Here is a 13,891-nt window from a genome sequence, read left to right on the forward strand (position 1 = left end):
CATACCTGTACCATGTGCGTACCAGGGAGCAGCGTAGTGTGCGTCCAGCCGGTGGATCCGGGCCGGCTGCTTGATTGGGACCTCGGGGTGAATGGGGCTAACGATAGCGGCGAATGGCGGGGGCATCCAGCGCTCAGCTTGGAAGGAGCTGAGGCCAAGCTCGGGCTGACACCCCTTAGGACTTCTCGACCGCAGACCCGATTCTCAAGTTCACACGAGACCGACTGTGAAACGCCGCCTCATCCCAGGCTATCGACGGCACCAGCAGCCAACTGTTCCCGAACTATTGCGCGACATCAATCCGCTCGTTTACCCCCCACCTCCTCCTGCAGCACATCGCCCGGCTCCGTGCACGAGTGGTCGGATTGCACCGGCCCCCCCGGATTCAGTTCTTCGCGGGCCGCGGAGGGCTCGTTCAGAGTTGTCCCGGTGTTTTGGCATTCCGATGGATTATGACGATCGGGACGAGCTATAGCCATGCCGTTTCTACGACGTCGCGGCAACATGGCCAGCGAGACCGACATGCGGCGCCATTCGCTGCTCGACTCTATCGCTGTGCCCGCCTCAAAGCAACCACCGTGTCACCCCGGGTCCGCCGCCGAGCTACCCTCCTTGACATCGGTGGCAGAGGATTTCGCGCCGCCTGGTGTTCCCGGTTCTCCCGTCAATCAACCGCGAGACAGCATCTCGGTCGCCTCTAGCCATGCCGTCCCGTCAGTAGTCGAACCCTGCGATGCGCCTCGGTCCCCTACTTCCAACGATTATGCGCAAAAACAACGCCGCTTCTCCGTGCTGAGGTTCCGTAATGCGTCAGACTCTCAGCTGGCTGCGAAGGCGAAACTTCAAGCGGCAGCAGAGAAAGCTCCCCCCCTGCCGCGCCGTACGTGTCCCTCCCTCGCCTGGCAGAGCACAGTGATGCAGGTTTCGTTCTTGGACGGACTAACACATGTGGTCACAGCTCCCGAAATCATTACCACGGCGCCGACGTTCAATTCCCTCGCCCCCCGAAAGAAGCCTTCCCGAATGAACTTTGCGGCGCGGCTACGTCGGTCTGGAGAACTGCCGAGGACGGAGGCCGCAGGTGGTGCGCACCCCAACCTGATAGGGCACGAGCGGATTCCGAGGCACTCCGAGAACGGGGTTAGGAGCAAGCGTAGTGTTTCTTTTGAGGAACCCAATCGCCCATCGTCGTCACACGCTCACGTCCCACCATCTCGTGGGGAGGACCACTCTTCCACGCTCGTGCTTCCTCCAAACAGGTTATCAGAATCCTCGAGGTCGAATGCTAGCTCGGGAGACAAGGGCAATGGGACCAGCGCAATCGCTACACACGCAGTTCAGACGTCAACAGCTTTCTTCAGACTTCCGCGCAGGAAGCAGAAACAACACGAGCCGTTGTTCCCTATATCCCACCTTCAACCAAAGAGCAAACCGTCCTTCGCAGATGACTCGAATGTTTCCAGCTCGTCGTTCGTTCCGTCAGCCCCCGGCTCGCCGAATCAGCCCGCCACCAACGCTTCTCGAGGCAGCCAGTTCACCCCGACAGCGTCAAGAACCCCGTCAAGGGATGGCGTCAGAACACCGCCTCCTCAGAATCAGGCTGTCCCGCAGTTGGCCAGGCCAACCGCATCTCCGGCAACCGCTCTCTTCCGACCCAGCTCAAGACAGTCCGGCCACTCTTCGCCGACCCGGAGCTATATACACAGAAGGGGTAGATCTTCGACCATGAGCTCACTGGGGAGGAATTCGCCCAGAGAGTCGGTGGATGAGCACTTGGCTCCGCCCGCCTCGAGAACCTCGATATCGACAGGTCGAAAGAGCTTCACTGATCTGCTTGGCCTCAGCCGTCTGCGGCAAAACACCGACATGATGCCATCTCGACAGGGCTCCCTAACACCCGTCACGCCAGCCTCGAATACCTCCAAAAACAACTCTCTCCAGTTACCTAGGGACTCAATCGTCCTCCCTGAGCGCAGGGATGATGATACGCCCGCAAAATACCTCGAACGAGTGCTCGGGGTTGTCAGTCGAAGCATGGTTGCAGCCGCACTCTCCAAGAGCACGGAACCGTTTGCACAATCAGTGCTACGGAGCTACATGCGCGGTTTCCGTTTCTTCGGCGACCCCATGGACATGGCTCTGAGGAAGCTCCTGATGGAGGCGGAGCTGCCGAAGGAGACACAGCAGATTGACCGCTTTGTGCAGGCATTTGCGAACCGGTATCACGAATGCAATCCGGGAATCTACTCCTCGCCAGACCAGGCCTATTTCATCGCGTTCTCCCTCCTCATCCTCCACACCGATGTATTCAACAAGAACAACAAGCACAAGATGCAGAAGGCCGACTACCTAAAGAACACTCGAGGGGAGGGCATCTATGACGAGGTGCTGGAGGTCTTCTTCGACAACATCACCTATACCCCGTTCATCCGCGTCGAGGACGATTTGGATATCAATGGCGAGCGGACCGCGGCCCAGCAGAAGTCCAGGAAGCGGTCAATATTCCCCAACGGCCCGCCGGATCCAGCCAGGAGGGTTGCGAAAGAGCCGGTCGACCCCTATTCGCTCATCATCGAAAACAGGCTGGATGTGCTTCGGCCCAACCTGAAGGACGTGATGCAACTCGATGACCCCTACAGCTACCTGGGAACTGCCAAGTCTCTCAACATGAAGGAGCTCCAGAGGACCTTCTTCAAAACCGGTGTGTTGCAGATAGTCTCAGCAAGGTCGCGCCCGGATGCCTTCATGACGGAGAAAACGGCGGTCAATCCGGAAGAAGCTCATCCTGGTATTGTCGACATCAAAATCACCAAGGTCGGCTTGTTATGGCGGAAAGATGCCAAGAAGAAGAAGACGAGGTCTCCGTGGCAAGAATGGGGCGCCATTCTCACTGGCGCTCAGCTCTACTTTTTCCGCAACACCGCGTGGATTAAGCAGTTGATGCACCAGCAAAAGGACCACCTTAAGAAGGGCCACGACGGCGATCCGTGCATCTTCAAGCCACCTCTCGAGCAATTCAAGCCCGACGCATTGATGTCGACGGACGGCGCCCTGGCTTTGTTGGATTCGAGCTACACCAAGCACAAGCACGCCTTTCTTTACGTCAGACACGGCGGTTTCGAGGAGGTCCTCCTGGCGGAAGACGACGACGACATGAACGATTGGCTGGCCAAGCTCAACTACGCCGCCGCGTTCAGGACATCCGGAGTTCGGATGCGAGGGGTCATAGGAGGCAATTACGACGGGCAAAGCCGGCGCGCCATCAGGGGATCGGGCGGTGGCAATGTGCAAGTCATCCAGACGCCGACAGGCGAGGTGACCGTCTCTCGCAGTCGGATAGACCACAAGATGGCCCAGGACATCGTGGCGGCTCGAAGAGATTTCATGCGCCAAAAGATCGCCGAGGCTGATGAGAAACTCAAGGAAGCCGAAGCAACGCTCGAATCCCATCTGCGAAACGCTAGGCATCTCCAGATCTTGGCGCCGATATTGCCCAAGACAAGGGAGCAAATGTTACTCGCGGCAGCGCGTATGGCTGCGCAGCTGAAATGGAGTAGGATGGAGATCTGGAAGCTAAGGTGTCACCGTGATATCCTGGCAATGGACCTCGAAGAGGAGCGGCAGGCTGCCGGATTGCCCCCAGATCCGAAATCTGACCTCCTTGGGAGTTCTATGGCCCGGGAGACGTCGAAGACCAGCGAGATGTCAGCTACCCGGGACAATGCTCAGTCGCCGGGCCAGTTTCCCCCAACGAGGAACTCCACCGTCACTGCGAAGTCCGACGGCGACGACGACGACTTCTCCTCCCCCGTTACGGAGTCCTTCCAGACGCCACCCACTAGTGCAACTGTGAGCCGAGAAGGTTCCTGGGTTCTTCCAGGCGGCGATGTCAACAAGGCGTCGGCAATCACTGCAGGAGAACCCGAGACGATTGCTCCGGCAACACCGAAGAAGAACGAGGCTGGCCCTGCCGGCTCTGCCGGCTCCCCTGAGAGGGCCAAATATGACCAGCCCGATGACGTGGATGCGGACGAACGCGACTTGTTGGAACAAGCAGGTCTCCTCGAGCCTGAACTGTCTCGGACATCAGACCATAAGAGTGCTGGTGTTGGCGTGGATGCGGAAGAGCCATTAGAACGGCGCGAGCGAGCCTCCAGCGGGACACTTGCGGACCGAAGCGACCGGAGCAAAATCCGCCGCAGTCTGCAGCGTACGCTCAGGGAAAGTGCCGGTCACATCTCTCATCATCGCCACCGCAGAGCCAGGGACTCGTCGTCGAATGTCACGGGATCTGATGACGCCATTCATGATGCTCCGGATGTCCTGCCACGAGGCAACGGGTCCTTCGTGGTGCACGGGAAGAAGGCCTCGGTGGTCACCTTTGGAAACGAGCTACAAATGCAAAGCCTCACATCAGAAGAACGCATCCGCCAAAGGATACAGCGAGACGATGCGTCGAGCAACCGCACCGGACCCACTGAAAGCGCCGATTTCCAGTCCATCCTGACCGCACGGTCCATGTCTGATCGCGGCCATCGTGGATCTGCGGCCAGCGCGAGCACGGCTACGGCTCGTAGTTTCAGGGAGCTGCATAGGAAATACTCCTCGGCCCAAGCCACTAACAGAGCTTTCGGTGGTAACCTCACTTTACCTTCCGACGAGGACAGTGACGCAGCGATCAGTTTCTCGGACGGACGGCGCACGCCACTGCGGCTCATTGAGGGTGAGGACGAACGGGAAGAGGAACAGGCCCAGGCGCCTGCTGCGGGAGCACAGAACGGCAGTGCAGCCCTGGATGGAGCCGAGTATCTTGAACTCAGTCCGCCACCCAGCCGCGAGGGCCGCAACACGGTCTTTTTCACCCCCGAGCCACCGTCATCGCCGGTCTTCGAGACGTCCAAGGACGGGGGGAAAGCCGAGCACGGTGACGTGACCGATGGTGATGGCCGGCTTCCGAGCCCGCCTTTGCAGGCCGTCGGTGCCTGAACTCTCACTTGGATGCCACCCACACGGAATACAATCGACAGGACGCCAAAACTTCGTGTCCTCCACTCTTTCTTTCATTCTTTTCGGTTCCAACAACAATGACTCGGGTCATCCTCCGTTTCTTTTTCAGTATACAATTGTATTATTGTATTGCAACGCGGCAAGGTGTTGCGGGGGCAGGACGAAGAGAACTGGACGGCTAAATGAGGCTGATAGACTTTTTGTCGCTCTTTCATTTTTGCGGTTGTCCAATCCTTCTCTCGCCGTCTCCAACTCTCACGTTTTCTCTTATACGACACTCTCTTTTAATCGCTCTTATGCTCAGCTCTACCATAACAGGCCGCAACGGGGGATTCGGAACCATGGGGAGGTCACACTTAACGCGAACATAACACTCCTTTGTAATCACTCGTTTCCCTTTTCCCTTCTGTTTCTTTTCTGCTCTTTGCTGTTTTTTTCTCTGTTCTTTTCTTAAACAAGCAGGATAAGGCATCTAGAGGGTGGATACAGCGCACTGGTTCATTCGGTTGTTGGAAAATCGTATGTCAAAGCCTGTGAGACTCGCTTCCCACCTTCCTGTCTGCTCACTGAGGGCAGGGGGTTACGAAGCCGAGGTTAGCATGGCTTTGCCATCAATCATTGTCGGTTAAGAGCGGGGTTTTACTGTCAACTCTCTTTTCCGAATTCGCACAGCTTTGTCAAGGCCTCTCTTTCCTTTGTGTGTGTTCGCAGCCGGGTTGGTTGGCTGGTTTGGCTTGTTTGAGGTTGAGGTTTTCTTCGTTTCTGGCGGGACGAGATGGGAGACGGGGGCGGTGGCGCAAGCAAGGCGGGTCAGTAAATGGTATTGGTTTTTGGCAGCATACATAGGTAGATCAAGTATTACCTCAAGGTAGAGAGTATTACAGAGCAGTCTTTCTTGCGTGTGACCTCGAAGATGTGCGACGCGGTTTCTCCAGGACCGCTTGTTGAAGTTTTGTCTATCTCAGTATGCAACCCAAGATGATGCACCTGCCTCTCTTCGGCTCTTTCGATGGAGATGCTATGCTAATCTAGGACCGAGCAAGACACGCAAAACGGGCAGCGAGATGAAAATAAGTTCATTTCTTGCCCTTCTTCTTCTTCTTCCCGGCCCCTCCGCCAGCGCCGCCCGCGGGCGCCTTTTCCACCTTGACGGACCCTGCGCCGCCGGCAAGCTCGAGCGTCTCCTCCTCCCGCACCACACCGCCCTGCGTCGCCTCGGCGGCCCGCTTCTTGCCCTTCTTGCCCTTGGGACGGTAGCTGCTGCGGTCGCGCAGCGGCAGCCATCGCTCTGGGTCCGGCTGCTTGTTGGGGTCGTACGACTTGGGCAGCTTTCTCTTCCGGCGCTTCTTCGCCGCCAGCTGCTGGTGCTGGTGCTGCTTCTCTTTGACTCCTTGGTCCTCCTCCAGCGCCCGTTTCTTGCCACGGGTCGGCTGGGCATGGGCGGGGACGGGAGCTACCGCAACGCCTGCTTCGAGAAGGGCGTCGACGTCCACGCCGCGGGTAAGCTCTTCAACGGACGGCAGGGTGTCGAGGTAGGGTTGGACTTTGGAGAAGTCACTCGTTGCGAAGCTGGCCACGAGCCCGGCCTTGGCGGCGCGGTCGTCTGGCTGCGCAGCAACGAGATGTGAAAAGGCCTCGCCTGCGGCGGCAAGGTCGGCGGGATGGGAGGAGCGCAGGAGCTCGATACCTGCCTCACGGAGAAGGGAGATGCCAGGTCCGGAAGAGGTGGGTCCCGTTTTGCGCTGCCAATGGGCCGCAGCCTTGGCGAGCTCGCTGCGGATTGCTGAGTACCTGCCTTGAGTACGGTAGAGAGACACGGCTAGGGCGACCAGACCCGGTGCGAAGCGCACATCTGCGTGGTCGGGTGTCGTGGCCGTCTCCAGGCGCTTGAGGAAAGCTTCCAGGAGGTTGATGGCAGGGTTGGGGTTCTGGAGTTGGACATAAAGTTGAATGACGGTGAGCAGGAGGCCCAAGTCGTTAGGCCGGGTCTCGAGTAGTGGCAGAACGTGGCGCAGGGCGTCCTGGCCAGTCCGTAGCTGGCTGGCAGCCGCGGCACCGAGGACGCCAAGGTCGCACTTGGCACTGGAGATAGCAGGAAGCGAGTCCTCCGACAGTATCCTGGAGGTGGACTTCTGGACGCCGGAGAACTTCTGCACCTGGAGATCAAGGACGTATCTGTTGCATCGCCGGATAGCATCTTGGTACTCAAACAGCCGGTCGTTTCCCTTGACGTCGGGGAGGGACTCGGCCAGCCGCTGCGCCATGTAAGGGTTGCTCTCGGCTTGGAGCACAAGGGCGTTGGCCCGGGCAATGACTTTGGTCGAAGAGTCCGAGATGTCATCCAAGCTCAGCAACTTCCCAAGATTCGCAGCCTCGTCCAGTTTCCCAAGCTTCGTGTAGACGTATGCTTGCTGCACAAGGATAGGCACCAGCTCGGCCTTTTTCTCCTCCTCATCCAGGTCTTCCGTCGCTTCGCACAGGTCTCTTGAGCGCTTGAGCAAGACAGCCGCCTGCGCGAAATCCCCGCGGGAAATGCAGCCGCAGGCAGCGTTGTACGACGTCTCGAATGCCTCCGAATCTTCCCTCGCGGGCTGCTTCTCGTGCTCTGGCACTGCCCAGCCCTTGCCCTGCCACTCGAGCTGCGCATTGGTCGCCGAGAGGTTGATCCGCAGGTCGTTCTCTTCGCCGTACTTCGCACCGCCGTCGTTCGCCCTGAGCTCGCGGTAGATGGCGGCGCTTTGTTCAAACTTCTCGGCGCGATATGCTACCTGTGCGCCGAGGTGCTTCAGGCCCCTCTGCAACCTTGCCGGGACGGCGCCAGCATGCCGCAGCACGGCTTCGGCACCCGCCAGATCCCCCGTCTTGTAGAGCGCATAAGCCTTCTCGAGCACGCACGTGTTGGCCAGCGCATCCCCGCCCTCGGCAATGGCGCGCAGGGCGTCGTCGAAGCGGTCGAGCTTCAGGAGCGCGACCACGCGCGCGTGTTGGGCTGTGGCCAGGTCGGCACCGCGGCCCTTTGCAGCGCGCACGGCGGCACTTGCGAGGCTGAGTGCTTCGGCATGGTCCTCGATGGATGCGCCTCGGAGAAGGGAGTTGAGCGCGGCGACTGCCGCGTCTCCCATGATGCCGGCGGGAAGGCAGCAGGATTTTTGGCCCCTTTCGTGCTTGTCCCGCGCATTCAGCCGGCGGTCCTCCGCGCTGGAGAACCAAGTCTGTGAGTGCTTGGAGAGGGATGTGGCGATCCGTGTGCGGAATCGCTTTGGCCGACTCGACTTGTTCCAGAGCGTCGAGCTCAGGTTGCGGTGGACGAATGTTGTGTGCGGGGCAGCTGCAGGGCCATTTCGAGAAATTCTGTGGGGTAAAATACAGGCAGTTTACGTGACTGATGCCCCGTTTTAGGCGAGAGTACCTCAGTGCAGTTAAAGGTTAATTGTCTTTAAGTTGTACTCCGTACTGTTCCCTAACTCATGGAAAGTTTATTTTTGTTATTTTTTTTTTTTTTTTTTTTTTTTTTTTTTTTTTTTTTTTTTTTTTTTCATTTAGCTCAACCAGGGTAAGCTACGCAAGGGTTCCCTTGGGGCTTTCTTGAGACACTTGTCTGCCTGCCGTAGGACCGGATGGTATGGCGCATGAGGGCGTTCGAGGCTGTCTGAGAGAATCAGCCTCGTTGAGACGTTGCATTATCTTGTTGCCTCGATATAAGGAGTGTTCAAGACGGCAGCAGTCCAGTGGCATTTCCTGGCCTGGTTCGAAACCTGGAAGTCATTGCTGCAAGGCGGAAACACTGAAGAGTCAATGAGATTGGGAGGTATCTAGGGCCTTAGCTAGCCGGGTGATACGTTTTGATGGCCCTTTGTAAGTGTACTCGCCGTCCTATCCTTACTTCCTGCAGCCTGGTGTCGACCGCGACACGAGTATGACGGGTCCCTTACTTCGCTATATGTGAGGGTCCTCTAGCCATGGGCCTTAAATTCACGGTGCTTCCAGAGGAAACGTGTGTAATGGATGACGGTTCTCCATCGTTAACGGCGCAGCTCCTTGGTATGTTTGTACCGACCCATTGGCTGCCTGTTCCCCTTTTATGGGACAGTTAAGTCCTTGACAATGCTGACGGACAGGTACATATACGTCTTGGTTCGCTTGGCTACCTTAGCGCGCCAGGGGGGGGGGGTGGCAAAATGGTCACCACCAAGGTTTTGTAGCGTCAAGATATTTCGCCTAGAAAACAGACGCCTACCGGTCCCGAGTTCAAAATGCCTTTTTCAGGAAAATAATTTTCAACTAAGAAGATTAATTTAAAAAAAAATAGGAATTTAAATAATAAAAATATCTTATAGTAAAAATAATCTTTTATTAATAGGACTATTTTAAATAGATATTAATATTAATAGTAAAAGATAATTATTAATAATAAAAAGAAAGTTAGAATTTAAAATAGTTTTAATTAATTTAAAATCAACTTATAAATAGAAGATTATCTTTTAAAATTTTATTATCTATATATTTATATATAAAAGTAAATCTCTTTTATTTATTTTAAATTTTTTTTATTTTTTATTTTTTTTTCTTTTTTTCTTTTTTTTCTTTTTTTTATTTTTTTTTTTCTTTTTTTAGTTGAAAAACTAGACTCTACGAGGAATCGAACTCAAGACCTATATATTACAAGCTTACGAATTTACTATTATACTACGAGACTACGAGACTACGATTTCACAGTTGCACCTTAGTTTGAATTTCATACTTATCTAGAGGGCATAAGCTAGAGAGCGTAGGTTAGAGAGTGTAAACTAAAAAAATAAAAGCGATCTTTAAGGTAGAAAATCATTTTTAAAGAAAAAAATCTTTAAACTAGAAAAAAAGCTTAACTTTAAAATTCTTCTATAGATCTAAGATATATATAATAGAAAACTAATATAGTAATTATTTTACTATTAATGTAATAGAAGTCTTCGAGTGCTACTAGTAAGATGCCTCAAGGTAGAGAGTCACAGTGATTAAGACGAGCAGCTATAGTTTCCAAGGCGACACTATCTACGTATATCTCCTATTATAATTAGAGGCTAATCTTTAGAGGATTAGGAATCTTCCTCCGCCTTAGTAAGCGACTGCCTACCCTTTTAGCTACAGTTCCTAAGCTCCGAGTATATACGTTATATCGTACGTTATAGATATAAACTTCTAGGTTCTAGGTGCTTACTCCGTCTTAGAACTGTGCCAGCTCCTACTCGATAGCGGTTTACGTATATACTATAATAGTTTGTCCTCCCCTCTATAGAACCTGTCTTTAGGTTTAGACTTCGTAGTCGATAGTGTATTATATTGCCTAATCTCTAGAAAAGGTCTATCTACCTATATAGACTCGCCGACTAGTAGTACAAAGGGTAATAGGTTATTTGCCTAACTATAAGCTTCGCCTAGGATTTAGTAGGGTGTCCCTATAGGGTTAGACTAATTGCTAAGGCAACGTATATAATGTACTTTGCCCTTTTTATAACAATTTACATTTTACTATTATATATAGACTACTTATACTCTACTTTAAATTTGTATTATAATAGCTATACTTTATACTTTATATTTTCTTTTCTTTATATATTATCAATCTATTAGTTATAGCGCTCTCCTTCTCTCTACTTTTTTACTTTATATTCCTATCTTTATTACTACCTATATATTATCGTTTTCCCTTATCTCGTCTTTACTATCTACTCTCTATCGACTCGTTATAGATCTAAAGGAGTTTTTTACGCTTTTAGCTTATAAAAAGTCGCTTTACTTTAAGTGTTTATATACTATATATAAGAACCTCCTATACAATTCGCTAATACCTATTATTCTTAAATATATTATTACTAAGTCGTTGTTAAGTCGTTATAACTAATATATAAAGAGAAAGAATATTTATATATCAATAAATAGCTTAGGACCAATGTTTAATAGCAGCTTACCTATTAACCTAATGTCAGGAGCGGGGGCTCCTAGAAAGAAGGGGGTATACGTTGAAGTGACAGAGTATAAGCAAGGCATAAGCAGAGCACGCGCTACAGGGTAGCTATAGGTAGGGGGGGGTATAGGTGGTTGCATTGAACGCTAGCTTCTCTCACTGCCTATAGGTTCTATCCTCCTTATCTCTCCTATCCTAGCCCTCGATCTTCCTCCGTATTAGCTAGCCTCTATTCCTAAGCTTGCAGATCCTTTCCTAGGCTATCCTATAGCGCCTATATAGCTCCCTAAGTACGCCTAATCCGCTCTATTGCTAACCTAATGTCTTAGTTCCCTACACTTACTTAGCCTAATGCCCTGTACTTCGCTTAGCTCTATACCCCTCTAATCACTCCTCTAGGTAGCTCATATGATTTAGGCTACTAATATATACCCTAGTGGTATATGTAGATGACCTATATAGTGCCCTATAGTTGGCTAGGCTATGCTAGATACTAGATATAGGGCGAGGCGGTTAGGCCAAGGGTTGTGCTAGGTGCTAAAGCGCGTTCCGAGGGCTATGCTAGGTGCTAGGGCGGGTCCTATAGGTTAGGGTAGTTCTAGGGTATAATAGGGCCCTCCTCCTTCAAGGTCCCTAACCCTAGGGACTACTGTGCTATAGCCTAAAGGGCGTAGCAATTACACTTTAGGTCGTAGCCTTATATACCTAGTGGCGGACTATATAATAGTAGTTTAGATAGCGTATATATAGCTTACGATCTTGCTATATATATAGTTCTTATTGATTGCGCTTTGGCCTATAGCCTAGCCTATTGGCGGTAGATTATATAGCGGTAGTTCAAGTAGCGTATACACGGCTTGCGATCTTCCTATATATATAGCCTCTATCGATCTAACTGCTCCTCTGTATATATAATCTAGGGCGGCCTAGATAGAAGTGGCCTATTCAAATCTAGGGCCGCCTATTTAGGGCCTATTTAGGTCTAAAATAGGAAGGTAACAATAGAGCTAAATAGAACTGAATAGAAGGTATATATATTTAGGGCGATAGTAGGAAAGAAAAAGGGGTAAAGAGCGTACACTATATATGTCCTAAGCGCCTTCGCTATATATATAGAAAAGGGGAATTGAAACTTCTACTAGAATATCGTAATATAAGAAATATAGGATTTTAAGCCTTCTAAGCTTAGACTACCTTACTAAGTATATCTTTTAGGCTTGTAGCTCCTAGCCTTCCTTTCCTTCTTTTCTTCCTTCGTACTATCTTTATAAATGCTTAGCCTACCTAAGTGCCTAGCCTACTACAACGATAATACGATACTAGCCTACAATTGCGATTGTATATATGCCCTCTGCTTCCTCCTAACGCTCCCTCTAATCGTGTATATATAGCTAACTTCTTTGCTCTATAGATAATTCGTTTTTTAGTGCTCCCGCCCTCGCCTCTCCTCGGTAGGTCGCCCTACAATAGTTTAGTCGATTAGTAGGATAGCTCTCGATCGATAGGATAGCTCTAGCGATTCTAGTGTATAAGGGCTATATAGCTAGCGAACTCGCTATATAGTTAGCGAGAAGAATATAATAGTATATTAATAATATAGTAGATTTAAATAACTCATTTATTTCTAGCTACGCCTTGTAAATAACCTTTAACGCTAAAATATCGATAGATAGTATAGGGTAGACGCTGCTAATATACTAGGTAAAAGCAATTATATTAAAGTTGTTTTCGAGCCTAGGCTTCTAGCCTATTAATGTAGCGCCTAAAGAGCGTCCTACTAGCGAGGTGGAGTCGTCTACCAATAACGCGCCTATGGCTTCTATAGAGTGTATATCTAGTATAGTAGCTACGCTTATCAACGACGACGAGAAGGAGAAGAAGAAGGAGGAGGACGAGGACGAAGAGATAGAGGAATCTAAGCCTCCGACTCTATATAAAGGTAGCTTTAGCTATAAAAGAAGGGCGGTATATAGAGAGGGTATAGATAGGGAGCAACGTAATCGCTAACAGTGTAGTAGTCTAGTGACCTTGACTCGACGCCTAAGAAGAGAGTCCCTATAGGCGCTACCTATATTATTCTATAAGTGCAAAGAGCGTAATCAAAGTGTATTGGAGGTATAGGCTATATATATACTAACAATAGTAGCTGCTACCGTTGTATAGCTAAGTTTTTCAACAGTGGTAGCGCTCCTATCTGCTATTATCAAGCTAGTATATATCTATATATAGGTTGTATATCCATTGTATCTAATATACTTATAGGTTCTAGTTCGTACTACGTTGAGTATATATAAAATAACTATATTTACCTAGCTATAAGTTGCCCTCCTCTTTTAAAGGCGCTAACCTTAGCACTTTAAAGCTAAAACCTACGTTTTTATTATATATATATTACGCCGTTGCTAATCCCTCTAAAAAAATGAAGATTTATTCTACTACCTTCGCTATAGTTTATAGCTTTATCGAAGCTCTTAATAAGAGGGACTACTCTACTACTAATGAGAAGGTAAGTTTTAAATATCTCCCCTACGTATATAGTATATATATTAAATATATTCTAGCTAGCTACACTTGTCTAGGGCGTTGTCGACGCGCTTATAGTAGCCTATAAGGCTATTAGCAGTGCCCTAGTCGCCCCTACCACCTACTCTAAGAACTTCTTAGAGTAGTAGGGGGAGATACAAAAGGCGGAGAGTATACTAAAGAGGCGTCTCTAGCGCTTTGTTAGCGTGCCTACGCCGCTCCCACTTCCTCCCCCTCCTCCTAGCACTATACTAGAGGAGGTAGTAGAGAGACTAGCTAAGCTAGAGGAGCAGTAGAAGTATATAGAGGGGGTAGTAGTAAGTCTATAAGTCTATTATATCTATAAAGCATATATATAGCTAATAATCAAAGAATGAAATTTTAGTAGTAGTAAAGAGCTAGGGTTCGCCGCTAGAG

The 13,891-nt window shown here is 50.5% G+C and overlaps 2 protein-coding genes across 2 annotated transcripts; one reads left to right on the top strand and one right to left on the bottom strand.

The window, feature by feature from the left end:
* The first annotated feature begins 127 nt into the window (after positions 1–127).
* On the top strand, positions 128–5,102 carry THITE_2107412 (uncharacterized protein). Its single transcript, XM_003649088.1, has 2 exons — positions 128–880; positions 959–5,102. Exons 1-2 carry the CDS (start codon positions 505–507, stop codon positions 4,984–4,986), a joined length of 4,404 nt encoding a protein of 1,467 aa, XP_003649136.1. The 5' UTR covers positions 128–504; the 3' UTR covers positions 4,987–5,102.
* A 679-nt stretch (positions 5,103–5,781) lies between these two features.
* Positions 5,782–8,360, bottom strand: THITE_2107413 (uncharacterized protein). Its single transcript, XM_003649089.1, has one exon. It carries the CDS (start codon positions 8,127–8,129, stop codon positions 6,084–6,086), a length of 2,046 nt encoding a protein of 681 aa, XP_003649137.1. The 5' UTR covers positions 8,130–8,360; the 3' UTR covers positions 5,782–6,083.
* Positions 8,361–13,891: the final 5,531 nt, after the last annotated feature.

This window comes from Thermothielavioides terrestris, chromosome 1 (genome assembly GCF_000226115.1).
Source record: "Thermothielavioides terrestris NRRL 8126 chromosome 1, complete sequence".
NCBI classification, from domain to species: Eukaryota; Fungi; Ascomycota; class Sordariomycetes; order Sordariales; family Chaetomiaceae; genus Thermothielavioides; species Thermothielavioides terrestris.

Bases quoted from the DNA above. Each gene is read 5' to 3' on its own strand.
- THITE_2107412 (XM_003649088.1), top strand. From the start codon at position 505: ATGGCCAGCGAGACCGACATGCGGCGCCATTCGCTGCTCGACTCTATC. The intron at 881-958 runs GTACGTGTCCCT...ATGTGGTCACAG, and splicing joins AGCTCCCCCCCTGCCGCGCC to CTCCCGAAATCATTACCACG.
- THITE_2107413 (XM_003649089.1), bottom strand. From the start codon at position 8,129: ATGGGAGACGCGGCAGTCGCCGCGCTCAACTCCCTTCTCCGAGGCGCA.